Here is a 27,421-nt window from a genome sequence, read left to right as displayed (position 1 = left end):
TGGACTCCTGTTTAACATGGTAAGAGTCTCTCTTACTGGACTCCTGTTTAACATGGTAAGAGTCTCTCTTACTGGACTCCTGTTTAACATGGTAAGAGTCTCTGTTACTGGACTCCTGTTTAACATGGTAAGAGTCTCTGTTACTGGACTCCTGTTTAACATGGTAAGCGTCTCTGTTACTGGACTCCTGTTTAACATGGTAAGAGTCTGTTACTGGACTCCTGTTTAACATGGTAAGCATCTCTGTTACTGGACTCCTGTTTAACATGGTAAGCGTCTCTGTTACTGGACTCCTGTTTAACATGGTAAGAGTCTGTTACTGGACTCCTGTTTAACATGGTAAGCATCTCTGTTTCTGGACTCCTGTTTAACATGGTAAGCATCTCTGTTACTGGACTCCTGTTTAACATGGTAAGAGTCTGTTACTGGACTCCTGTTTAACATGGTAAGCGTCTCTGTTACTGGACTCCTGTTTAACATGGTAAGAGTCTGTTACTGGACTCCTGTTTAACATGGTAAGCGTCTCTGTTACTGGACTCCTGTTTAACATGGTAAGCGTCTCTGTTACTGGACTCCTGTTTAACATGGTAAGAGTCAGTTACTGGACTCCTGTTTAACATGGTAAGAGTCTGTTACTGGACTCCTGTTTAACATGGTAAGAGTCTCTGTTACTGGACTCCTGTTTAACATGGTAAGAGTCTCTGTTACTGGACTCCTGTTTAACATGGTAAGAGTCTCTGTTACTGGACTCCTGTTTAACATGGTAGGCGTCTCTGTTACTGGACTCCTGTTTAACATGGTAAGAGTCTGTTACTGGACTCCTGTTTAACATGGTAAGCATCTCTGTTACTGGACTCCTGTTTAACATGGTAAGCGTCTCTGTTACTGGACTCCTGTTTAACATGGTAAGAGTCAGTTACTGGACTCCTGTTTAACATGGTAAGAGTCTCTGTTACTGGACTCCTGTTTAACATGGTAAGAGTCTGTTACTGGACTCCTGTTTAACATGGTAAGAGTCTCTGTTACTGGACTCCTGTTTAACATGGTAAGAGTCTCTGTTACTGGACTCCTGTTTAACATGGTAAGAGTCTCTGTTACTGGACTCCTGTTTAACATGGTAAGAGTCTCTGTTACTGGACTCCTGTTTAACATGGTAAGAGTCTCTGTTACTGGACTCCTGTTTAACATGGTAAGAGTCTCTGTTACTGGACTCCTGTTTAACATGGTAAGAGTCTCTGTTACTGGACTCCTGTTTAACATGGTAAGCGTCTCTGTTACTGGACTCCTGTTTAACATGGTAAGCGTCTCTGTTACTGGACTCCTGTTTAACATGGTAAGCGTCTCTCTTACTGGACTCCTGTTTAACATGGTAAGAGTCTCTCTTACTGGACTCCTGTTTAACATGGTAAGAGTCTCTGTTACTGGACTCCTGTTTAACATGGTAAGCGTCTCTGTTACTGGACTCCTGTTTAACATGGTAAGAGTCTGTTACTGGACTCCTGTTTAACATGGTAAGCATCTCTGTTACTGGACTCCTGTTTAACATGGTAAGCGTCTCTGTTACTGGACTCCTGTTTAACATGGTAAGCGTCTCTGTTACTGGACTCCTGTTTAACATGGTAAGCGTCTCTGTTAATGGACTCCTGTTTAACATGGTAAGCGTCTCTGTTAATGGACTCCTGTTTAACATGGTAAGAGTATCTGTTACTGGACTCCTGTTTAACATGGTAAGAGTCTCTGTTACTGGACTCCTGTTTAACATGGTAAGAGTCTCTGTTACTGGACTCCTGTTTAACATGGTAAGAGTCAGTTACTGGACTCCTGTTTAACATGGTAAGAGACTCTGTTACTGGACTCCTGTTTAACATGGTAAGAGTCTCTGTTACTGGACTCCTGTTTAACATGGTAAGAGTCTCTGTTACTGGACTCCTGTTTAACATGGTAAGAGTCTCTGTTACTGGACTCCTGTTTAACATGGTAAGAGTCTCTGTTACTGGACTCCTGTTTAACATGGTAAGAGTCTCTGTTACTGGACTCCTGTTTAACATGGTAAGAGTCTCTGTTACTGGACTCCTGTTTAACATGGTAAGAGTCTGTTACTGGACTCCTGTTTAACATGGTAAGCGTCTCTGTTACTGGACTCCTGTTTAACATGGTAAGAGTCTGTTACTGGACTCCTGTTTAACATGGTAAGCGTCTCTGTTACTGGACTCCTGTTTAACATGGTAATAGTCTCTGTTACTGGACTCCTGTTTAACATGGTAAGAGTCTCTCTTACTGGACTCCTGTTTAACATGGTAAGAGTCTCTCTTACTGGACTCCTGTTTAACATGGTAAGAGTCTCTGTTACTGGACTCCTGTTTAACATGGTAAGAGTCTCTGTTACTGGACTCCTGTTTAACATGGTAAGCGTCTCTGTTACTGGACTCCTGTTTAACATGGTAAGAGTCTGTTACTGGACTCCTGTTTAACATGGTAAGCATCTCTGTTACTGGACTCCTGTTTAACATGGTAAGCGTCTCTGTTACTGGACTCCTGTTTAACATGGTAAGAGTCTCTGTTTCTGGACTCCTGTTTAACATGGTAAGCATCTCTGTTACTGGACTCCTGTTTAACATGGTAAGCGTCTCTGTTACTGGACTCCTGTTTAACATGGTAAGAGTCTCTGTTACTGGACTCCTGTTTAACATGGTAAGAGTCTCTGTTACTGGACTCCTGTTTAACATGGTAAGAGTCAGTTACTGGACTCCTGTTTAACATGGTAAGAGTCTCTGTTACTGGACTCCTGTTTAACATGGTAAGAGTCTCTGTTACTGGACTCCTGTTTAACATGGTAAGAGTCTCTGTTACTGGACTCCTGTTTAACATGGTAAGAGTCTCTGTTACTGGACTCCTGTTTAACATGGTAAGAGTCTCTGTTACTGGACTCCTGTTTAACATGGTAAGAGTCTCTGTTACTGGACTCCTGTTTAACATGGTAAGAGTCTCTGTTACTGGACTCCTGTTTAACATGGTAAGAGTCTCTGTTACTGGACTCCTGTTTAACATGGTAAGAGTCTCTGTTACTGGACTCCTGTTTAACATGGTAAGAGTCTCTGTTACTGGACTCCTGTTTAACATGGTAAGAGTCTCTGTTACTGGACTCCTGTTTAACATGGTAAGAGTCTGTTACTGGACTCCTGTTTAACATGGTAAGCGTCTCTGTTACTGGACTCCTGTTTAACATGGTAAGAGTCTGTTACTGGACTCCTGTTTAACATGGTAAGCGTCTCTGTTACTGGACTCCTGTTTAACATGGTAAGAGTCTCTGTTACTGGACTCCTGTTTAACATGGTAAGAGTCTCTGTTACTGGACTCCTGTTTAACATGGTAAGAGTCTCTGTTACTGGACTCCTGTTTAACATGGTAAGAGTCTCTGTTACTGGACTCCTGTTTAACATGGTAAGAGTCTCTGTTACTGGACTCCTGTTTAACATGGTAAGAGTCTCTGTTACTGGACTCCTGTTTAACATGGTAAGCGTCTCTGTTACTGGACTCCTGTTTAACATGGTAAGAGTCTGTTACTGGACTCCTGTTTAACATGGTAAGCATCTCTGTTACTGGACTCCTGTTTAACATGGTAAGCGTCTCTGTTACTGGACTCCTGTTTAACATGGTAAGAGTCTCTGTTTCTGGACTCCTGTTTAACATGGTAAGCATCTCTGTTACTGGACTCCTGTTTAACATGGTAAGAGTCTGTTACTGGACTCCTGTTTAACATGGTAAGCGTCTCTGTTACTGGACTCCTGTTTAACATGGTAAGAGTCTGTTACTGGATTCCTGTTTAACATGGTAAGCATCTCTGTTACTGGACTCCTGTTTAACATGGTAAGCGTCTCTGTTACTGGACTCCTGTTTAACATGGTAAGCGTCTCTGTTACTGGACTCCTGTTTAACATGGTAAGAGTCTCTGTTACTGGACTCCTGTTTAACATGGTAAGAGTCAGTTACTGGACTCCTGTTTAACATGGTAAGAGTCTCTGTTACTGGACTCCTGTTTAACATGGTAAGAGTCTGTTACTGGACTCCTGTTTAACATGGTAAGAGTCTCTGTTACTGGACTCCTGTTTAACATGGTAAGAGTCTCTGTTACTGGACTCCTGTTTAACATGGTAAGAGTCTCTGTTACTGGACTCCTGTTTAACATGGTAAGAGTCTCTGTTACTGGACTCCTGTTTAACATGGTAAGAGTCTCTGTTACTGGACTCCTGTTTAACATGGTAAGAGTCTCTGTTACTGGACTCCTGTTTAACATGGTAAGAGTCTGTTACTGGACTCCTGTTTAACATGGTAAGCGTCTCTGTTACTGGACTCCTGTTTAACATGGTAAGAGTCTCTCTTACTGGACTCCTGTTTAACATGGTAAGAGTCTCTCTTACTGGACTCCTGTTTAACATGGTAAGAGTCTCTCTTACTGGACTCCTGTTTAACATGGTAAGAGACTCTGTTACTGGACTCCTGTTTAACATGGTAAGCGTCTCTGTTACTGGACTCCTGTTTAACATGGTAAGAGTCTGTTACTGGACTCCTGTTTAACATGGTAAGCATCTCTGTTACTGGACTCCTGTTTAACATGGTAAGCGTCTCTGTTACTGGACTCCTGTTTAACATGGTAAGCGTCTCTGTTACTGGACTCCTGTTTAACATGGTAAGCGTCTCTGTTACTGGACTCCTGTTTAACATGGTAAGAGTCTCTGTTACTGGACTCCTGTTTAACATGGTAAGAGTCTCTGTTACTGGACTCCTGTTTAACATGGTAAGAGTCAGTTACTGGACTCCTGTTTAACATGGTAAGCGTCTCTGTTACTGGACTCCTGTTTAACATGGTAAGAGTCTGTTACTGGACTCCTGTTTAACATGGTAAGCGTCTCTGTTACTGGACTCCTGTTTAACATGGTAAGAGTCTCTGTTACTGGACTCCTGTTTAACATGGTAAGAGTCTCTGTTACTGGACTCCTGTTTAACATGGTAAGAGTCTCTGTTACTGGACTCCTGTTTAACATGGTAAGAGTCTCTGTTACTGGACTCCTGTTTAACATGGTAAGAGTTTCTGTTACTGGACTCCTGTTTAACATGGTAAGAGTCTCTCTTACTGGACTCCTGTTTAACATGGTAAGAGTCTCTCTTACTGGACTCCTGTTTAACATGGTAAGAGTCTCTCTTACTGGACTCCTGTTTAACATGGTAAGAGTCTCTCTTACTGGACTCCTGTTTAACATGGTAAGAGTCTCTGTTACTGGACTCCTGTTTAACATGGTAAGCATCTCTGTTACTGGACTCCTGTTTAACATGGTAAGCGTCTCTGTTACTGGACTCCTGTTTAACATGGTAAGAGTCTGTTACTGGACTCCTGTTTAACATGGTAAGCATCTCTGTTACTGGACTCCTGTTTAACATGGTAAGCGTCTCTGTTACTGGACTCCTGTTTAACATGGTAAGAGTCTCTGTTTCTGGACTCCTGTTTAACATGGTAAGCATCTCTGTTTCTGGACTCCTGTTTTACATGGTAAGAGTCTGTTACTGGACTCCTGTTTAACATGGTAAGCCTCTCTGTTACTGGACTCCTGTTTAACATGGTAAGAGTCTGTTACTGGACTCCTGTTTAACATGGTAAGCATCTCTGTTACTGGACTCCTGTTTAACATGGTAAGCGTCTCTGTTACTGGACTCCTGTTTAACATGGTAAGCGTCTCTGTTACTGGACTCCTGTTTAACATGGTAAGAGTCTCTGTTACTGGACTCCTGTTTAACATGGTAAGAGTCAGTTACTGGACTCCTGTTTAACATGGTAAGAGTCTCTGTTACTGGACTCCTGTTTAACATGGTAAGAGTCTGTTACTGGACTCCTGTTTAACATGGTAAGAGTCTCTGTTACTGGACTCCTGTTTAACATGGTAAGAGTCTCTGTTACTGGACTCCTGTTTAACATGGTAAGAGTCTCTGTTACTGGACTCCTGTTTAACATGGTAAGAGTCTCTGTTACTGGACTCCTGTTTAACATGGTAAGAGTCTCTGTTACTGGACTCCTGTTTAACATGGTAAGAGTCTCTGTTACTGGACTCCTGTTTAACATGGTAAGAGTCTGTTACTGGACTCCTGTTTAACATGGTAAGCGTCTCTGTTACTGGACTCCTGTTTAACATGGTAAGAGTCTCTGTTACTGGACTCCTGTTTAACATGGTAAGCGTCTCTGTTACTGGACTCCTGTTTAACATGGTAAGCGTCTCTGTTACTGGACTCCTGTTTAACATGGTAAGAGTCTCTGTTACTGGACTCCTGTTTAACATGGTAAGAGTCTCTGTTACTGGACTCCTGTTTAACATGGTAAGAGTCTCTGTTACTGGACTCCTGTTTAACATGGTAAGAGTCAGTTACTGGACTCCTGTTTAACATGGTAAGAGTCTCTGTTACTGGACTCCTGTTTAACATGGTAAGAGTCTCTGTTACTGGACTCCTGTTTAACATGGTAAGAGTCAGTTACTGGACTCCTGTTTAACATGGTAAGAGTCTCTGTTACTGGACTCCTGTTTAACATGGTAAGAGTCTCTGTTACTGGACTCCTGTTTAACATGGTAAGAGTCTCTGTTACTGGACTCCTGTTTAACATGGTAAGAGTCTCTGTTACTGGACTCCTGTTTAACATGGTAAGAGTCTCTGTTACTGGACTCCTGTTTAACATGGTAAGAGTCTCTGTTACTGGACTCCTGTTTAACATGGTAAGAGTCTCTGTTACTGGACTCCTGTTTAACATGGTAAGAGTCTCTGTTACTGGACTCCTGTTTAACATGGTAAGAGTCTCTGTTACTGGACTCCTGTTTAACATGGTAAGAGTGCTTCTATATTATTTTTTTCTTTGTTCAAGTTCAACTAGTTCATTGGTAGGTACTAAAATAAATACATACATTGGAAGGATTTGGTTAGAGATCTCACACAGTAGTATAAATACACACACAGTAGGAGGATCTGAATCACCATGAAGGCTATTTGATAGTCCCTTGTGGTGGTCTGGATGTAGCTGTAATATTAGAATAGAACGATTTGTTAAAACCAGGTTTAATTAGCCATTTAGTGTTATGTATGTTGTACTTCTGAACAGGTGTCCCTCTTATCAGGCCTTGTGTGTCATCTCATACTTTTCATATCATAGTATTTCTTCTCATATTATTTTGCATTGAGTATACTGCATATGAAGTATGTTCTGTCATGATGTTGACTGGTTAGTATACTGCACATGAAGTATGTTCTGTCATGATGTTGACTGGTTAGTATACTGCATATGAAGTATGTTCTGTCATGATGTTGACTGGTTAGTATACTGTACATGAAGTATGTTCTGTCATGATGTTGACTGGTTAGTATACTGCATATGAAGTATGTTCTGTCATGATGTTGACTGGTTAGTATACTGCATATGAAGTATGTTCTGTCATGATGTTGACTGGTTAGTATACTGCATATGAAGTATGTTCTGTCATGATGTTGACTGGTTAGTATACTGCATATGAAGTATGTTCTGTCATGATGTTGACTGGTTAGTATACTGCATATGAAGTATGTTCTGTCATGATGTTGACTGGTTAGTATACTGTACATGAAGTATGTTCTGTCATGATGTTGACTGGTTAGTATACTGCATATGAAGTATGTTCTGTCATGATGTTGACTGGTTAGTATACTGCACATGAAGTATGTTCTGTCATGATGTTGACTGGTTAGTATACTGCATATGAAGTATGTTCTGTCATGATGTTGACTGGTTAGTATACTGCATATGAAGTATGTTCTGTCATGATGTTGACTGGTTAGTATACTGCATATGAAGTATGTTCTGTCATGATGTTGACTGGTTAGTATACTGCATATGAAGTATGTTCTGTCATGATGTTGACATGAAGTATGTTCTGTCATGATGTTGTCATGATGTTGACTGGTTAGTATACTGACATATGAAGTATGTTCTGTCATGATGTTGACTGGTTAGTATACTGCATATGAAGTATGTTCTGTCATGATGTTGACTGGTTAGTATACTGTACATGAAGTATGTTCTGTCATGATGTTGACTGGTTAGTATACTGTACATGAAGTATGTTCTGTCATGATGTTGACTGGTTAGTATACTGCATATGAAGTATGTTCTGTCATGATGTTGACTGGTTAGTATACTGCATATGAAGTATGTTCTGTCATGATGTTGACTGGTTAGTATACTGCATATGAAGTATGTTCTGTCATGATGTTGACTGATGTTTGGTTAGTATACTGCATATGAAGTATGTTCTGTCATGATGTTGACTGGTTAGTATACTGTACATGAAGTATGTTCTGTCATGATGTTGACTGGTTAGTATACTGTACATGAAGTATGTTCTGTCATGATGTTGACTGGTTAGTATACTGTACATGAAGTATGTTCTGTCATCATGATGTTGACTGGTTAGTATACTGTACATGAAGTATGTTCTGTCATGATGTTGACTGGTTAGTATACTGTGCATGAAGTATGTTCTGTCATGATGTTGACTGGTTAGTATACTGTAGTATGTTCTGTCATGAAGTATGTTCTGTCATGATGTCATGATGTTGACTGGTTAGTATACTGTACATGAAGTATGTTCTGTCATGATTGATGTTGGTTAGTATACTGTACATGAAGTATGTTCTGTCATGATGTTGACTGGTTAGTATACTGTACATGAAGTATGTTCTGTCATGATGATGATGTTGACTGGTTAGTATACTGTACATGAAGTATGTTCTGTCATGATGTTGACTGGTTGATGTGCATGAAGTATGTTCTGTCATGATGTTGACTGGTTAGTATACTGTACATGAAGTATGTTCTGTCATGATGATGATGTTGACTGGTTAGTATACTGTACATGAAGTATGTTCTGTCATGATGATGATGACTGGTTAGTATACTGTACATGAAGTATGTTCTGTCATGATGATGATGTTGACTGGTTAGTATACTGTACATGAAGTATGTTCTGTCATGATGATGACTGGTTAGTATACTGTACATGAAGTATGTTCTGTCATGATGTTGACTGGTTAGTATACTGTACATGAAGTATGTTCTGTCATGATGATGATGATGACTGGTTAGTATACTGTACATGAAGTATGTTCTGTCATGATGATGATAATGATGCTTTTGTATCCTCTTCTTCATGTTGTTTCTCTGCAGGGTGCTGGATCTCTCCAACCTGGTAACCTGGTTACTTGGTACTCCAACCTGGTAACCTGGTGGTACTCCAACCTGGTAACCTGGTTACCTGGTACTCCAACCTGGTAATCATCCTGCTCATGACTACAGGTAAACTGGATGAGATTAAATATTATTTTAGTTGTATTTGTTTGTTTACCTGCTGAAAGGGAATTATCTGGATTTATGACGTTGTTGAGCATATAGTAGTGTACAGTCATACAGGGAAAATAGGGTGTGTACAGTTTCCAGTTGACAACGAAACCTTACAGTACTTCTCTTTTGGTGTTTTTTCTCTAACACTTGGAACTCTCTTAGAATAGATTTCAACACCACAAATGTACTTTTTACTTCTTGGAACTTCTCCTTTAGTTTGTCAGTAAAAACACATTCACCACAAAAGGTTGACCTCTCATAGTATATAGAGTGTGACCATCTTCAGTATCAATTCATTAATGATGGAATTACGATTCAGCATCCTGATGTGTGACCTATGTTTCAGGGTGTCTGGGTCAGGACAACGGGAGTGTGACTTACACCCCCAGGAGAGTCTGCTCCTTAGAGGGCTCTTCTGTGACCATGCCCTGCTCTTACACATTTCCCAAGGGTCACAAAGTCACAACAGCTTTCTGGTTCAAAGGTCAAGTGCCTGGTGCTGAGTCTCTGGATCTGAATTTGAACCCTGAGTACAAAGGCCGTGTGGAGTATCTAGGGGACAGTAACCAACTCTGTACACTGAGAATCACAGACCTGAGAGAGAGCGATTCAGGAACCTACAGCTTCCTGTTTGGGACTGACGTCAATCCTGGGGGGTGGATGGGGAATCCAGGAGTCAGGTTAAATGTCACAGGTAAGAGGCCACGGCATGAATTCATCCACATGAATATGGATCAAATCGTTGTCCGTCAATGTTCAACTCAGCTATTTTTGGACGAGTTGCATATGCACAAAGTCTTCACAAAGGCAGAAAAAAAGCCTGTACATAGAAAAGGAAGGGAAGAGCTGCTAAGGTACACAGTAGTAGATGTTGGTAGACTGAAGGTGCTCTTTGGTAAAAGGGGTAAATTGGTCATCAAAAAGAAAGGAGGACCAAGGCACTCTTCATATAAAACAAAGTTTAAAAACTCCAACGCGTCTCGGCTGCCTGGACTTCGTCAGGGAAATAAATGATAATACAATGTCCTCTTTTGAACAGCTTATTTTTTGGGGGAAAAAGCTGTTCAAAAGAGGACATTATATTATAACTTCTTTGTCCCCCCTGACGATGGCCACGAAGCCGAAACGCTTAAGAGTTTTCATTGAACATGCTATACTAATAAAGGCATGTTAATTAATTATATAAAGAGTGACTCGGTCCTCTATTCTTTTTGAAAAGCATCTTTTAGAAGGACAATCATCTCCGCTGTCCATCATCCCTCAGCGGATTACTCACATTGAAAAAAACATTGGCTTCATCTGTAATTTTAAGAAACAATAAAATAGGAGAATCTTGTAGAAGTTTTGGGAGGAGAATGTTTTATTCTTTATGTTACTGTCTGTTATTTTACTGGGTTTGACTTGATCTAATAAAGATATTTTGTTTGAAATCAAATCAAAACTCAAATTAAAATGACCCCCACTCTACCCAGGGCTCCATGTTGATTTGACCCCTGACCTAGCTTTGGACGGCGAGTGGGCAGACCTTACCTGTGGCTCCTGCTTCTTGAGTGAAAATCCCACCTACACCTGGTACAGGGACAAACAGCCTTTGAACTACACCAACAAGGTCAGGGTTATGGCCAACTACCTGGAACTAGACCCGGTAAGCAGGGAAGATGCAGGCAGCTACTCCTGTGCGGTGAGCAGCAGAGAGGATTCCCTGGTCCGGCAGTGGTCCTTGTAGTGGGATGTAAGTAGTGTGTAGAGAGGATATTAGAAATGTATGAATTTCATCTGTTTATGTCACTAGAAAATCATCTATTGGTTCTGAGAGTCAGCAACCCCAATATGGCTTTGTTTACTGACCTACATCTTAGCAGTAGCTTGAAAAACAACACAGGGGTATACTACAGCTAACTTTGATAAACAACACAGGGGTATACTACAGCTAACTTTGATAAACAACACAGGGGTATACTACAGCTAACTTTGATAAACAACACAGGGGTATACTACAGCTAACTTTGATAAACAACACAGGGGTATACTACAGCTAACTTTGATTTGATAAACAACTTTGATAAACAACACAGGGGTATACTACAGCTAACTTTGATAAACAACACAGGGGTATACTACAGCTAACTTTGATAAACAACACAGGGTATACTACAGCTAACTTTGATAAACAACACAGGGGTATACTACAGCTAACTTTGATAAACAACACAGGGGTATACTACAGCTAACTTTGATAAACAACACAGGGGTATACTACAGCTAACTTTGATAAACAACACAGGGGTATACTACAGCTAACTTTGATAAACAACACAGGGGTATACTACAGCTAACTTTGATAAACAACACAGGGGTATACTACAGCTAACTTTGATAAACAACACAGGGGTATACTACAGCTAACTTTGATAAACAACACAGGGGTATACTACAGCTAACTTTGATAAACAACTGGAAATAGCCATTGATTTTCTGATTCATTAAGAAAGCTCAACTTCAATGTGTGTTTTTGGTTGTTCAGTCAATTAGACCATGTCATTTTAAGCTTGTTTTCTACGAATAAAACATTATTTTAGAATATTTAACTCATCGACCCTTGCTTCGTAGTAACCCCCTCTGGAGTGGAAGGACCCCAGTCAGCATGTGCTAAATAACATGCCATGAACAGCTCAATGTCACCACAACATGAGCTGTGGGTGTTAATCTAGATGTCTCAAACTGTCTTAATTTTCTCCTCCAGACTTCCCAAAGAACACCTCAGTGTCAGTCACAGTCAGTCCCTCTGGTGAAATAGTGGAGGGCAGATCAGTGACTCTGACCTGCAGCAGGGATGCCAAGTCCCCAGTGGACAAATACACCTGGTACAAGAAGAATGAAGAACGGACGGGGTTCTCAGAAAAAGGATCAGGGCAGAGTTACATCATCCTTAAAATGAGCAATGAGGACAGTGGGCAGTACTTCTGTAAGGCTGAGAATCAATACGGACCACTTGACTCTGCAACTGTGCATCTCAGTATAGCAGGTAAGACATCCATTTAATTAAGGCAGAATAGACCGGCCATACTGTAGGTCGGGCAAATGTCAGATGGGCTGGTTTATATTTCTCCTATTGGGCCGTTCTACATGATAATTATTGTCAGATATTCTGGTTTATATTTGGCCTAGTGGGCCGGTCTCAACTAGTCAACTTCTGTAGGTGGTCACCTTCACCAGGGTTGTAGGTTAAATGTTCTGATGTGAGTAGATGTGTCTTTCTCTGGTAATTCATCCTCTCCCAGGTAAACCAGTGTTTCCCTGGGCTCCCGTTGTGGGGGTGGTGGCTGTGTTGGCAGCTGGAGCTCTGCTCGTCATCCTCTATGGCACACTGAAGAAGAGGTGAGTCCATTAAGATACCAGGGTTGGGGTCAATTCCACTTAAATTCCAGTCAATTCAGAAAGTAAACCAAATTCCAATTTCAAATGTTCCTAATTGAAAAGTATTGAAATTTCAGTTTACTTCTTGAAATGACTGGAATGGAATTGATCCCAACCCTGCCATTAGGATACCTATGTTTTAAAGACATAGCATGTCATTGAACAGCTTATTGTGCTTCTAAGAGGCAAAGTATTTAGAATCCAGTCAGGAAATTATGGCATATAAAACAATAAGTGAGTCTTTACTCTACAGCGTTATGGTCTGTTGTCCTGAGACTACTACATGACCTTTACTCTACAGTGTTATGGTCTGTTGTCCTGAGACTACTACATGACCTTTATGGTCTCTCCTGAGACAGTGTTATGGTCTGTTGTCCTCCTACATGACCTTTACTCTACAGTGTTATGGTCTGTTGTCCTGAGACTACTACATGACCTTTACTCTACAGTGTTATGGTCTGTTGTCCTGAGACGACTGCCTGAACTCTACTCTACAGTGTTATGGTCTGTTGTCCTGAGACTACTACATGACCTTTACTCTACAGCGTTATGGTCTGTTGTCCTGAGACTACTACATGACCTTTACTCTACAGTGTTATGGTCTGTTGTCCTGAGACTACTACATGCCTTTGCAGTGTTATGGTCTGTTGTCCTGGCCTGACTCTACAGTGTTATGGTCTGTTGTCCTGAGACTACTACATCATCTGTTCACTCTGGGACTCCCATGTCATCTGTCACTCTCTCCAGGAAAACCCCAAGAGGAATGAACTTTATAGGGGAGGCACAGATGGCACCTTGTGGTAAACCGACACACACGGCACAGTCTGATGACACGTACATGACTCTGAATAAAAGGACAATGTCTCCTGAGTATGACACTCTGGCTGTAAGTTTCTCCCTTGAAAAGAACTTTGATGATTTACGGGTTAGTCACAATAATATTTCCTTTCTCCCAAAGTGTGCACATGTTCCCTAAGTTTAAAGTGACATCTGGTTCTCTCTCTCCTTTCAGAATGTCAGACACGCTGTTGGCTGAAGACCCTATGCCTGCGACCTCAACAGAAATAGGGTTAGAAGTGAACACCATATAACCGTTTGAAAATGATTAAAAAAGGGTATAATTTTTAAATGATCAAATTTAGAGTTGTATATTTGTTTTTCTATTAGGTACGCCTAAAGGTTTTTAGGCAAAATAACCCATTCAAAACGGAAAGCTAATTGAACGTGGGAATATGCCAGGGCTATTTGTATAAATAGAACAAAAACGAACTAAACGTTTAAGAGATCTGAATTGTAGTTTATAAATATTTTGCTACAATGAGTTATCTACCCAACTCGTTCCTTTCTTTTAGCATGTGCACGTAGTAATTACACCATCATACTTTAAGGCATTAAGTCATTTGTATTTCATTCTAAGTCAGCACTCTCTTGCTCTTGGTCCTCATTTTTGTAAATCACCTTTCTTTAGCACCTGTGCGTTTGATCAGTTTCTTTATGAAAATATTTAGTGAACTCCGTGACAGTTGCTAAAGCAAAGGGCTATAGCAGCACACAAGTAGACTACAAATACATGTTGGGCCCAGCATGTACTGGACGCTACTTTGAGCGTTATTGAAGCGGGCGAGAAGGCAGACGCTACAGGTTTCGGGAATCTCGCTCCTTGCTCCGCTCAGATACTACGTTCTAGAGAAGCAGAACCATTGTGCCACTAGAGGGCGGTCTCCCTCCATTTGATCCTGCTTACTGATACATTTTATTTAACCAGGAAGGGCTCATTGAGATTTGAAATATATTTTTCAAGATCGGCAGCACCAAGTCATTACACAATTACAGACAGACAACATGCAAAACTTCAAGTCATCTAGTAAAAACCAAAGAATCCACAAGAGTATAACAAAATCATAAAACAGCAAATTAAAAACAATGATTCCCCGACCTGTCATTCAAAATGCTTCATCAGCGATTTAAAATCACCAATGGGACAAGTTTAAAAGTCTTTTGTAAGGCGTTCCAAGACGATTGCGCAGAGGACATAAAAGCCCTTTTACCAAATTCAGTTCGGACATTTGGAACAGTTAGCAGGATAAAGTCCTGCGAACAAAGAGACGACCCACTACATTTCCGAACAATAAAAATGCCCAAATAAAATGGTAGTAAACCCAAAACGGCTTTGTAAATAAAAGTATACCAGTGACTGAGCCTACGAGTGACTAGAGAAGGCCAGCCAACCCTGGTATATAAAGTACAGTGGTGCGTAAGGGTTTTGAAGTTTAAAATGCATCTCAAAGCACCATGGTAAAGGGTGTCAATCAATCTCAAACATGGAGCAGAAGCATTCATATAAAAACCACCCCCATAGTCTAGTAAAGGCAGACATGTAGCTGATACTAGCTGATTGACAGAAAGGAGGGCCCAAAAGTGGCTTTCTATTCAATTGGTTTCCACCAAAAACAAAGACACACAAGTCCAAATAGCCAAAAGCCACTTTAATTATGAAACAACCTTAAAGTGACTAGACCAGGTGTGTGAAGGAGTGGTACAACTCAGTAACTGGCAGTATGCTGTCTAGTCTCTCAAAGTGGAATGTATTCAAGCAGTGTTGCTCAACTCCGTCACAGGTCCCCCTAGGGCAGGGGGTACTCAACTCTTACCCTACGAGGTCCAGAGCCTGCTGGATTCCTGTTCTACATGAATTAGTTGCACCCACCTGGTGTCCCAGGTCTAAATCAGTCCCTGATTAGAGGGCAACAATGAACAACTGCAGTAGAACCGGCTTCGAGGTCCAGAGCTGAGTTTGAGGACCCTAAGAGTTGCACAATTGTTTACTTTAGTCCAGCGCTACAGTAACACAACTGCTGCAATGATCAACAAGCTCTTGAGAAGTTGCGTCAAGTGTGTTAGTGCTGGGCTATAACAAATATGTGCAACAGGGGGAAGAGGGCATGAGAGACTACACTCCCAGAGAGTTGAGCAACACCATTAGAACATTGGTACTGTTGCACCGGCCTGGGCAATGTAACACTACCATAGACACCTATAGGTTACACTCAGTAACTACTGCATCTTTAGGGGGATTCTTCCTCTGCTCATCCTGCTGGCAACACCAGGGTCATTGTGGGTTCACCTCAGCCCACATATTACATCAGTCATTTGGGATGAGACTAGAAAGTGTCCAATGACCACATTTAGCATAATTCCAACCAATAAAACAGCATGTTTTCACTCAAAGTGTTGGTCTGACACCTTTCAGTGTGTAAATACCTGTTTTTGTCCCCCGATGCTCTTGTCTAACACTTCAGATACCTGTGGACTGAAATAATTAACATGTTGCAGATTGAAATGCATGGTATAGAATGAACGCTGTTTCGATCTCCACAGAAGAGAATCACGTTTTCTCTGATACCTTCTATTTCAACCTCTTGGGGAAAAGTCCCTGGCTTCAGCTATGAAGAATGTAAAGCTAGAGATATTAGCAAATTACACATTACTCATTTGCAAAGGCCGATTGAGTTTTGAGATCATTCAGCTCAAATTCTTGACCACTAAACCACCATGCCACTTAGCATGAAACTATTGGGCATGCACTAAGGAGTATGCTAGCATGGACATTGGAACACATCCAGAATTTGTATCTGAAATAATACCACACGACGGACATCAAAATGGAATCTGGCGATCAGAAGTCACAATAGACATGTTCATGTGCACAACTTTAACTTTAATGGACCTCAAGCTAGGACACTGACCTGAACAGCTAGCCTAAATAATTGGACATGATCCTATAGAAATGGCAACAGTATAAGGCAGTGTTCACACAGGCAGTCTTTTGACCAATCAGATCAGCTCTTTTGCCAATAATTGGGAAAAATCCCAATTGAGCTGCCCATGTAAACGCTGCCTAATAACACAATAGTGAGTTGTGGCCTTCGACTCTGATTGGATTATTTTTAATACAGAAAGTGAGAGTGAGGCTAGTGAGGACCAAAATACCTTCTCTATTACAACCCTGCTGAATCGTTTAAAAAAACAATAACAGAGATAGCCACTTGTGTAAATACTGAAGAGAAAACTACCTTGGAATGGAAGAAAAGCTAGCCTACACTGGCTTCTTGCAATGCAGAACACGTTGGCAAAGACCAAAAATCCATTTTTCCCCCTTAGGGTGAAAAAATAAACAAGATGATCATTTGGAATGTGTAGCTATGAGACTTACACCATTAATTAACCAATTAATTACTCCTCAGATATTTACCACTAGGGGCAGTAAAGTGACGTTCATATTTAAACCAACCGAAGATGGCAGCTTTAAACCCAGTCTATAAATCCCCTCTTCAACGCTACAACTTCTAGTTTCTTGTTACAATTGTCAGAAAACAACGTGGATAAACTGAAGTCACAATTCTAATGGAGCAGCCAATGAGAAGCAACAGGAAGTGAAGTTTCCGTTACTACGGTAACGACACTAATGACAGAAAGTGGAACTTGATGCGTTCACCATTCCAGATCCCTTGTCAATACAAGAGGTAACGTCTCCCATGTGGTAAAGGGACTGCAGTGTGTGGGGGGGTTATGGGCTATGTGCAGTGTGTGTGTGGTGTTATAGAATGGTGCAACGTCTCTGAGTGCTTTTCTTGCTCTTCTTGTTGCTGCGGTTGGTTTCCTTATACCTCCTGATCTCTCTGACTAGAGAGTAGAACGCCTCCTCCACGCCCTGAAACAAAGACGCAAAAAGGAGAAACTTTACACTCCAATGAAGCGTGATGGAATGCAGCTTGGTCGCCTTCAGTAGACTCAAAAACAGAGCAAACCAGTAGAATAGAAGAGTGAGACCTGAATGTATCCAACATCAAAGTTATCCCATTTGTGTCCTCAAATAGTGACGTGACGGCTGTGTATAAATGTGTTATGTTACCCAGAATACCTTTAGTGAGTCTGTTGAGTTGAAATGATACACACAACAGTTAAGACACAGGAGTCTGTCAGGACAACACATCTCCTCTGACCCTCCCTGTTTAGGACCAAAACACTCCTTAACAGCTTCTACCCCCAAGCCATAAAACTGCTGAACAATTAATCAAATGGCCACAGGACTACCTACATGTACAAATGACCTCTAACCTGTACACCCGCACACTGACTCGGTACCCCCTTTATATAGCCTCGTTATTGTTATGTTATAGTGTTACTTTGTTTACATTTTTTAAACTTGAGTTTATTTGGTAAATATTTTCTTAACTTTTCTTGAACTGGACTGTTGGTTAAAGGCTTGTAAAGTAAGCATTTCACGGTAAGGTCTACACTTGTATTCGGCACATGTGACAAATAAAGTTTGTTTAGATTTGTCCAGTTTGAGGCCTAACAGGCCTGCTACAATGGATGCATCATCTCTGCAGAGTGTGAGAAGTAGGAGAGCGAGGCGCTGCTCAGCGTCTGGTTCTATTTCAACATTCCCGCCTGTGAACACATGATGAAGTGGATCACGTGCTGCTAAAAGTTCTGCTTCCAGTGTAGCTGGTCCATTCCAACTGTTCCCCCGTGTCACTCCCCTGGCTGGAAAACCCACCTGTCTGGTTTTGGCAGAGGTCTCCACGAAGGGCACACCATAGCCGCGGGCCAGCTCCTGAGCCTGCCTGCTCTCCACGCTCCGACTCCCCAGGTCACTCTTGTTCCCCACCAGCACCATAGGCACACTGTCACTGTCCTTCACCCTGTTGATCTGTTCTCTGAGGACAAAAAAAGGAGTGAGAAGTGGAAAGGAAGAATAGGACCAAGAGGTAGAGTCATGTGCCAAACAAATGGACATGACAAAAAACATAAATATAAATCAAATCACATTGCATTTGTCACATACACATGGTTAGCAGATGTTAATGTGAGTGTAGTGAAATGCTTGTGCTTCTAGTTCCGACAATGCAGGAATAACCAACAAGTAAAACTAACAATTCCAAAACTACTGTCTTATACACAGTGTAAGGGGATAAAGAATATGTACATAAAGATATATGAATGAGTGATGGTACAGAGCAGCATAGGCAAGATACAGTAGATGGTATTGAGTACAGTATATACATATGAGATGAGTATGTAAACAAAGTGGCATAGTTAAAGTGGCTAGTGATACATGTATTACATAAGGATGCAGTAGATGATATAGAGTACAGTATATACGTATGCATATGAGATGAATAATGTAGGGTATGTAACATTATATTAGGTAGCATTGTTTAAAGTGGCTAGTGATATATTTACATCATTTCCCATCAATTCCCATTATTAAAGTGGCTGGAGTTGAGTCAGTGTCAATGACAGTGTGTTGGCAGCAGCCACTCAGTGTTCGTGGTGGCTGTTTAACAGTCTGATGGCCTTGAGATGGCCTTCCGTCTCTCGGTCCCTGCTTTGATGCACCTGTACTGACCTCGCCTTCTGGATGATAGCGGGGTGAACAGGCAGTGGCTCGGGTGGTTGATGTCCTTGATGATCTTTATGGCCTTCCTGTAACATCGGGTGGTGTAGGTGTCCTGGAGGGCAGGTAGTTTGCCCCCAGTGATGAGTTGTGCAGACCTCACTACCCTCTGGAGAGCCTTACGGTTGTGGGCGGAGCAGTTGCCGTACCAGGCGGTGATACAGCCCGCCAGGATGCTCTCGATTGTGCATCTGTAGAAGTTTGTGAGTGCTTTTGGTGACAAGCCGAATTTCTTCAGCCTCCAGAGGTTGAAGAGGCGCTGCTGCGCCTTCTTCACGATGCTGTCTGTGTGAGTGGACCAATTCAGTTGTCTGTGATGTGTACGCCGAGGAACTTAAAACTTACTACCCTCTCCACTACTGTTCCATCGATGTGGATAGGGGGGTGTTCCCTCTGCTGTTTCCTGAAGTCCACAATCATCTCCTTAGTTTAGTTGACGTTGAGTGTGAGGTTATTTTCCTGACACTCCGAGGGCCCTCCCCTCCTCCCTGTAGGCAGTCTGGTCGTTGTTGGTAATCAAGCCCACCACCCTTCCAACTCCAAAGCCTCGTCTCCATTGTCAGTGGCAACGCAGTTCCTCCATGTCCGCCCGGCCGGACGGGAACTCACATGGTTCAAATGATCACGTTGACTTCATGGACCGTCGGTCCTTGCATTCATAGAGCCATCTATACATTTAAGTGGCTACAGATATCCAGTCCCATCCCTCAGCTTTAACCTTGTATGTAGGGGGCAGTATTTTAGTTTTTGGCAAAAAAACGTACCCATTTGAAACTGCCTATTTCTCAGCCCCAGAACCTAGAATAAGATTAGGATAGAAAATACTAAAGTTTCCAAAACTGTAAAAATATTGTCTGAGTACAACAGAACTGATATTGCAGGCGAAAGCCTGAGGAAAATCCAATCAGGAAGTGCCTCTTATTTTGAAACCTCTCCATTCCTATGCATGCCTATCCTCTGTTCCTATGCATGCCTATCCTCCATTTAAAGGGATATCAACCATATTCCCTTTTCTACGGCTTCCCTAAGGTGTCAGTCTTTAGACAGTTTCAGGCTTTTATTTTGAAAGATGAGCGTGAAGGATCACATTGCGTAAGTGGATAGGTGGGGGCTCTGAGTGAGTTTTGAGCAACTGAGTAAAGCCGCCATTGTTCCTCCCGCTGTTATTGAAAAACCTACACACATATATTTTTAAAACAACATGAGGATTGATTATAAAAAACATTTGACATGTTTCTGTGGACATTATGGATATTATTTGGAATATACATCTGCGTTGTCGTGACCGCACTTTCCTGTATTTTGGGTATAAAAATAATCTTTATGGAACAAAAGGAACATTTGTTGTGTAACTGGGAGTCTCGTGTGAAAACATCTGAAGATCAAAGGTAAATGATTCATTTGATTGCTTTTCTGATTTTCGCGACCTAGCTACTTAATGCTTAGTGTACATAATGTTATGGACAAACTTACACAAACGCTTGGATTGCTTTCGCTGTAAAGCATCATTTCAAAATATGAGACGACAGGTGGATTAACAAAAGGCTAAACTGTGTTTTCCTATATTGAAATTGTGATTTCATGAATATGAATATTTTTTTAGTAATATTATTTGACTGTGGCGCTATGCTATTCAGCGGTTGCTGATGACAATTATCCCGCTACCGGGATGGGTAGCGTCAACAAGTTAAAGCAAACCAAGTAGTGGCAACGCCGTTTAGCTGTTGTTCCACATTTAGAGTTGGGCCTTAATTGGGGCGTGATGCCTAACGGAGTCTGACAACAGGGAAAAGAATGCATTCTAACGGAACATGATAATGACTCCAAAGCGTTGTATTCAGTAGTCGCGGACCGTAGCAAAACCTTTGGTCTGTTGCGGAACATTTTGCAACAGAAATAGTTTACTCCAAACGGAAACCATTTTACAATGGAAACTAGAGTTTATATTGGACAAATTCAAGTAGGTCCCTCCCAGTTTCCTTCTGTTTGCTTCCTAGTGTAAACGGTTTCCGTTGCAAAACTTTTCACAAACAGGCCAAACGTTCCACTACGGTCTGCGAATAATGAATACACTCCAGGTGTCGGACAGCAGTCTGTCACAGTGACAGACAGTCAGTACCTGTACAGGTGAACGTCCTCAAAGGACTTGATGTTGTTGATGGCGAACACACAAAGGAAGCCTTCCCCTGTCCTCATGTACTGGTCCCTCATGGCGCTGTACTCCTCCTGACCTGCTGTGTCCAGGATGTCCAGCAGACACGTCTCTCCGTCAATCACCACCTGCTTCCTGTACGAGTCCTAGATTGAACATAAAGCTTAAGTACAGGATTCTAATATCCTAGAACTCTTAGCATAAATGAGACACCGCTGGGAATCTGTTTATTTTCAGAAGCTTCCACATGGAATTATTAAGTTTTGCTAACCTGGGTATATTCAACCTAGTACAAGTCCTAAAATAGGGGTGTGTTCATTAGGCACCAAATGGAAGGAAACAAGCAGAAACAGGAAGGGACTACCTGGACTTGTCCAATGAGAAAATTTTTATTTTTGTTTTCCATTGCAAAACGGTGTATTTTTCTGTTGCTCTAATGCAGTGGGTCCCAACTCCTGTCCTGGAGAAACACACAGCAGAACACATTTTTGTAGCCCCGGACAAACAGACCTGATTCAACTCATTGAGGGCCTGATGACTAGTTAGAATCAGGTGTGCTTCTCCGGGGCTACAATAAAAATGTGTACTGTTGGGGTACTCGAGGACTGGATTTGGGAACCGCTGCCCAAATGAACATTATCCAGAGACAAATCAAATCAAATTTCTAATAGACTCCTACCACCTACCCATAGGTACTGGTGTGAATCTGAATGGATTGGAAAGCATGATGGTAACAATGTTTGGAAAGTAATAATCCCTCCCCTTTGCCACCCTCAGTTTACAGAACCACTCTGTAAATCGTTCTAACCGTTTAGCTAGCGGCAACACTTATCCTAATGATCAGGAGACTGTGGATAGATATTATAGAATCTACATAGACTCCATATAGTGGGTTGCTACGTTTGAAGCAGACAATTTCAATTGAATTAACTTACTATTAAATGGCAACGCCACAACTTTCTAACCTCCTATTCATTATTTCCATCACCAAACCAGTGTCTATATATGTGAAAACGGCTCATTTCTACATTTTTTAATTTTTTAAAAAATGACATCAAGTAAAGAAAAACAAAAAATGATTTTCCAACACTGCCATTCGCGTTGATGGGGGGAGCAAAAAATAGCATCCCTTTGGCTAGAAACTTGTTGCAGTTTTTGAAAATCACAGTTTCTCTTACTTTTAATCCTACCCTGTGATGTCACAGAAGCATTTTAGAGGAACCCTTCTTATACTTTTTAACTACAGATCAAAACAACGTGCCATTTTCATATATGCAGACACTGGTTTGGTGCTGGAGATATAAGGGAAAAGTGGTGGAGTGGCCCTTTAATAAGAGTCACACAGAGACAAACACCTGCAACTCACCTCGATGGTGGGGTCATATTCATCCACAAAGTGATTCTGGATGAGCTGGATAGTTAAGGCACTCTTCCCAACACCTCCAGCACCCACCACAACAAGCTTATACTCAGTCATGCCTAGAGAGAGCGGGAGAAAGAGAAACACGTGTTTCCATTAAAGCACATAGAATTGTGTGTTATAGATCTGTCCTTCTCATTGAAAGCAAGTCTACGTGGTAGATCTGTTCTATGTAAGCTATTACTATGCTTCCCGTTCTTATGTTATGTTTTGTTTCTGCTTCTTTCGGTTTCTTACACCAGCTTCAAAACAACTGAAAATACAATATTTTTTGTAATAGAAAATACAATATTTTTGTTTATGGAAAATCTATTTCACAGCGGTTTAGATGGTACAATGGTTCTCTACACAATGACGGCTTGTTTTGTCACATTAACTGAAATTAGGCTATTTAGAATTTTACCAACCACAAAATGGCGGAGCGATTCCTGCATATTGCATCTTTAATAGCACACATGGATCAGATCTACCACTTAGACTAAATGAGAATGACAGACCTATAACTCCCATTTCTATATATATTGTTGGGTCACCCAAAAAGTTACATATTGTAGCTTTAAATGCTGAATCCATGAACAATTATTAAATTGGTTGATTTAAGTACTAGTTGTTTTCTTACTTGTAAATAAGTTCTGAAATGTCTGTGTGTGTAATTGTGTGTGTGCATGTCAGATTTACACCTGACAGTATGGTTCATTGTAGAGACCTTAACCCAATGACCTCAAAGAGACTTGGACCTCCTCCCGTAATGATTCATGTGTTGGTCTTTACAGTAGCTGGACCCAGATTCGAGTCCTGGTCGGTGCTACCCCCTCGAAATTGGCTACACTGGTGTCAGATGTGGGATGGCATCCTTGAGGCCATCTGAGAGGGGTGTACACCTGAGGAACTTGTTATAGAGAAGCGTGGGTCACACTCTCCTGAAGGAAGGGGGTAATGTAGGGACCTTAACAAGACATTCTGACCTCTTGGCATAATGGTTAAGGTGTTGACTTGACAGTCTCTAGATCAAAGTTTGTGTCCCAGTCAGGGCTAGTCCCCGAATTCATAACAATATTATACATTAACTCATTTCTGAAACAAACGAGTCCTATATTTTAGGCAAATTATATACTTTCTGTTCAAGTGTGATGAGGTGTTCGTCTTTCTGTCCAATTAGGTACATTCTAGACAATATTTCTATACACTTGGGGACCCTTTTGAGTGAAGAGCAGCCCCCAAAGGAAAACGCTCTGTATACTATTTCAATTGAAAACAATGCATTAGTAAGACAAATGCACGAGGAAACCTGTGGTGTCTACAGTACAGCCAACAACAAGTTCACATAATATGCTTTTTTCAGTGATTTGGAATAGCCCACGTCCCGGAGAATTGTCTGATCATTGCAGGATATCAATCTTTATTCGCGGTCATTACAAAAACATGCTGGTATCTATTAGCAAAGAGGCCGGCTCTAATTTGACCCAGATTTGTATGGGAGCTAACGTTAGCTAGCATAGCATAACTAACAGACTGCGGTAGATGACACACTAGGCAGAATACAATCACTGCATTTCTGCGATAATAATGTAGGCCTATTGCATGAGGAAAATGACAAAAATCAGAGCGCTTACCTTAATTTGGTTGGTCGTTTTTCACCAAACAAAAATGCAGCGTTTGAATGACAAAATGAGATTAGTGCTACATAGCCTGAAACAATTTCCTGATTGAAGCCAGCTAAGAACAAATATATGATTTTAGAAACTGCAATCTTTGCAGCAATTGAGCCACAAATATGTCAAATTACTGTTGGCAATGAACGGGAAATATAGGCTGAATATAACCCGAATTAATTTATAGGTAAGAATTAGTAGTAGGGGAGTAAATCTCTCTAGACTCCATTGTGGTTGAAAAGGGGTAAGGTTTTCACGGCAAACGCAATCAATGGTATTGATTTAACAGCCAATACCATTGTGGTGAAGTAGACAGACAGTAGAGTAACCTAACCAGAATGGGGCTTTCGTTCTACTTCCGGTTATACACGCCTTCAAAATCAGAAACTGACCAATCAGAAACCGACTGAAAGCCTCATTGGTCGTGTCCGAAAAAAATCAATCGCATGCTCTCAACGCCTTGATATAGTCCCGCCTTTGTACGAAGATTAACCAATCAAAGACATTGCTGCAGTGAGGTTTGGAAAGAGCGCACTCGAGTCTGATTGGCGCGATTATTTGGGTTGTTGAGTGTGCGGAGATAATTTGACCACTAGATGGAATCACTGTACTAGCGGCTAACCAACCGAAAGGCTGTAAAAAGAGCTAACCGCTCCCGACCAAAATATACAATATTTAGATGTCTGTGAAAAACAGACTCACAGTCAAGATGGCTTTGTTCATTGCACGCGATTGAGACGTTTCAAGCACAAGGTTGATGGCCCAATTTTATGGGGTTTCCTTAAAAAACGATATTCAAACTGACAAATTGGTTGAGGATAATATTGGGAAATAAAACTTAAAACTTAATGGAATACCTTAATCTCTATTGGGTTTGCTGTAAGTATCGAACTGCATTAGTTAAAGAGAGGATTGGTGCTGTAAAGGTCAGTAGTGGAACCCTGACAGTGATGGATCAAACTGTGTTACAGCTCACTAAGGATTTAGGGAAGACACACACACACACACACACACACACACACACACACGCACGCACGCACGCACACACACACGCACGCACGCACGCACGCACGCACGCACACACGCACACACACACACACACACACACACACACACACACACACACACACACACACACCAGTCTCTCCCCCTCACCTCCCTGCCATAACCTAGGCTATAGCCAATCCCCTGCATCCTGCCCCATTTTTCTCTCTCTCTCTCCTACTGAGTGCATCTGCTCTTCTCACTAATCTTTGCCTAAAATCACAGAGATAATCCAGCATCCATCTGTCATGGAGAGAGAGAGAGAGAGAGAGAGAGAGAGAGAGAGAGAGAGAGAGAGAGAGAGAGAGAGAGAGAGAGAGAGAGAGGGAGGGAGAGAGAGAGAGAGAGAGAGAGAGGCAGAGAGGGAGAGAGAGAGAGAGATGGAGAGAGAGAGAGAGGGAACATTGGGAATATGAATGTGAATATTACGTAAAAAGTTACAAATTCCTCGTGCTCTTACAATACCAATCGCTGTATTTACTAAAATGTACCAGTGCTATATGACTACTGTAACCAATATGCTATTGTAAACTTAGAAAGTGACTAATAACGATGAGACCATTTTATATATATGTATATATGCTATATAACTAATAACGATGAGACCATTTTATATACATGTATATATGCTATATAACTAATAACGATGAGACCATTTTATATACATGTATATATGCTATATGACTAATAACAATGACACCATTTTATATACATGTATATATGCTATATGACTAATAACGATGACACCATTTTATATACATGTATATATGCTATATGACTAATAACGATGAGACCATTTTATATACATGTATATATGCTATATGACTAATAACGATGACACCATTTTATATACACCTTTTATTTTACACATATACATATTTCATACATGTCATATTTGTTGTGTGTTTTCGTATGTATATGTCTGTATGTGTTTTCGTATGTATATGTCTGTATGTGTTTTTGTATGTATATGTCTGTATGTGTTTTTGTATGTATATGTCTGTATGTGTTTTTGTTTATATGTCTGTATGTGTTTTCGTATGTATATGTCTGTATGTGTTTTTACATGTTGTTTCCCCACAGGTACGTTTCAACAAGACGGAGGAGAACATGGAAACAGGAAAGTCAGAATCCAAGAGACAAAAGAAATCAACAGAAAAACAACAACAACACAACTGTAGTAACAAGTCCAGGATTGGTTGCTCAAATGTTCTGTTCAGGACACGTGAAGCATACAGTCCCCCTTAGCCTCGCACACATACACTGTATAGTATGACAGAACACACACACCTGAAGATACAATTCATATTGCTAAAGACCAGTACTAGACACACATTGCACGCCGTGGTGCAATGGCAACCGCACATGTTTTCCATCACTGCACAAAAGGGTAACACACAATTCACCAACAGTCAGTCATTCACTAACAGTCAGTCATTCACTAACAGTCAGTCATTCACCAACAGTCAGTCATTCACTAACAGTCAGTCATTCACTAACAGTCAGTCATTCACCAACAGTCAGTCATTCACTAACAGTCAGTCATTCACTAACAGTCAGTCATTCACTAACAGTCAGTCATTCACTAACAGTCAGTCATTCACCAACAGTCAGTCATCACCAACAGTCAGTCATTCACCAACAGTCAGTCATTCACTAACAGTCAGTCATTCACTAACAGTCAGTCATTCACTAACAGTCAGTCATTCACTAACAGTCAGTCATTCACTAACAGTCAGTCATTCACTAACAGTCAGTCATTCACTAACAGTCAGTCATTCACTAACAGTCAGTCATTCACTAACAGTCAGTCATTCACCAACAGTCAGTCATTCACCAACAGTCAGTCATTCACTAACAGTCAGTC

At 41.1% G+C, this 27,421-nt stretch overlaps 2 protein-coding genes across 4 annotated transcripts; one reads left to right on the top strand and one right to left on the bottom strand.

The window, feature by feature from the left end:
• The first annotated feature begins 9,351 nt into the window (after nucleotides 1-9,351).
• On the top strand, nucleotides 9,352-13,955 carry LOC124020883 (nectin-4-like). The gene is made up of 8 exons (XM_046336183.1): nucleotides 9,352-9,361; nucleotides 9,753-10,100; nucleotides 10,909-11,051; nucleotides 11,096-11,138; nucleotides 12,150-12,431; nucleotides 12,688-12,784; nucleotides 13,571-13,709; nucleotides 13,836-13,955. The coding sequence occupies exons 1-8, from the start codon at nucleotides 9,352-9,354 to the stop codon at nucleotides 13,857-13,859; spliced, it is 1,086 nt and encodes a 361-aa protein (XP_046192139.1). The 3' UTR covers nucleotides 13,860-13,955.
• Nucleotides 13,956-15,294: 1,339 nt separating this feature from the next.
• On the bottom strand, nucleotides 15,295-24,772 carry LOC124020877 (GTPase HRas-like). 3 transcript variants are annotated; one of them, XM_046336176.1, is made up of 6 exons: nucleotides 24,472-24,772; nucleotides 23,565-23,747; nucleotides 22,805-22,917; nucleotides 21,406-21,584; nucleotides 18,387-18,546; nucleotides 15,295-17,534 (listed from the first exon to the last, which is right to left on the bottom strand). In XM_046336176.1, exons 3-6 carry the CDS (start codon nucleotides 22,913-22,915, stop codon nucleotides 17,421-17,423), a joined length of 564 nt encoding a protein of 187 aa, XP_046192132.1. In that variant the 5' UTR covers nucleotides 22,916-22,917; nucleotides 23,565-23,747; nucleotides 24,472-24,772; the 3' UTR covers nucleotides 15,295-17,420. The 3 variants fall into 3 exon arrangements, with proteins under 3 accessions (XP_046192132.1, XP_046192133.1, XP_046192131.1); XM_046336177.1 differs by having other exon boundaries at nucleotides 23,579-23,747; XM_046336175.1 differs by lacking the exon at nucleotides 23,565-23,747.
• Nucleotides 24,773-27,421: the final 2,649 nt, after the last annotated feature.

Source organism: Oncorhynchus gorbuscha, unplaced genomic scaffold, assembly GCF_021184085.1.
Source record: "Oncorhynchus gorbuscha isolate QuinsamMale2020 ecotype Even-year unplaced genomic scaffold, OgorEven_v1.0 Un_scaffold_963, whole genome shotgun sequence".
Taxonomy (NCBI): domain Eukaryota; kingdom Metazoa; phylum Chordata; class Actinopteri; order Salmoniformes; family Salmonidae; genus Oncorhynchus; species Oncorhynchus gorbuscha.
This window is presented reverse-complemented; position numbering and strand designations above follow the sequence as displayed.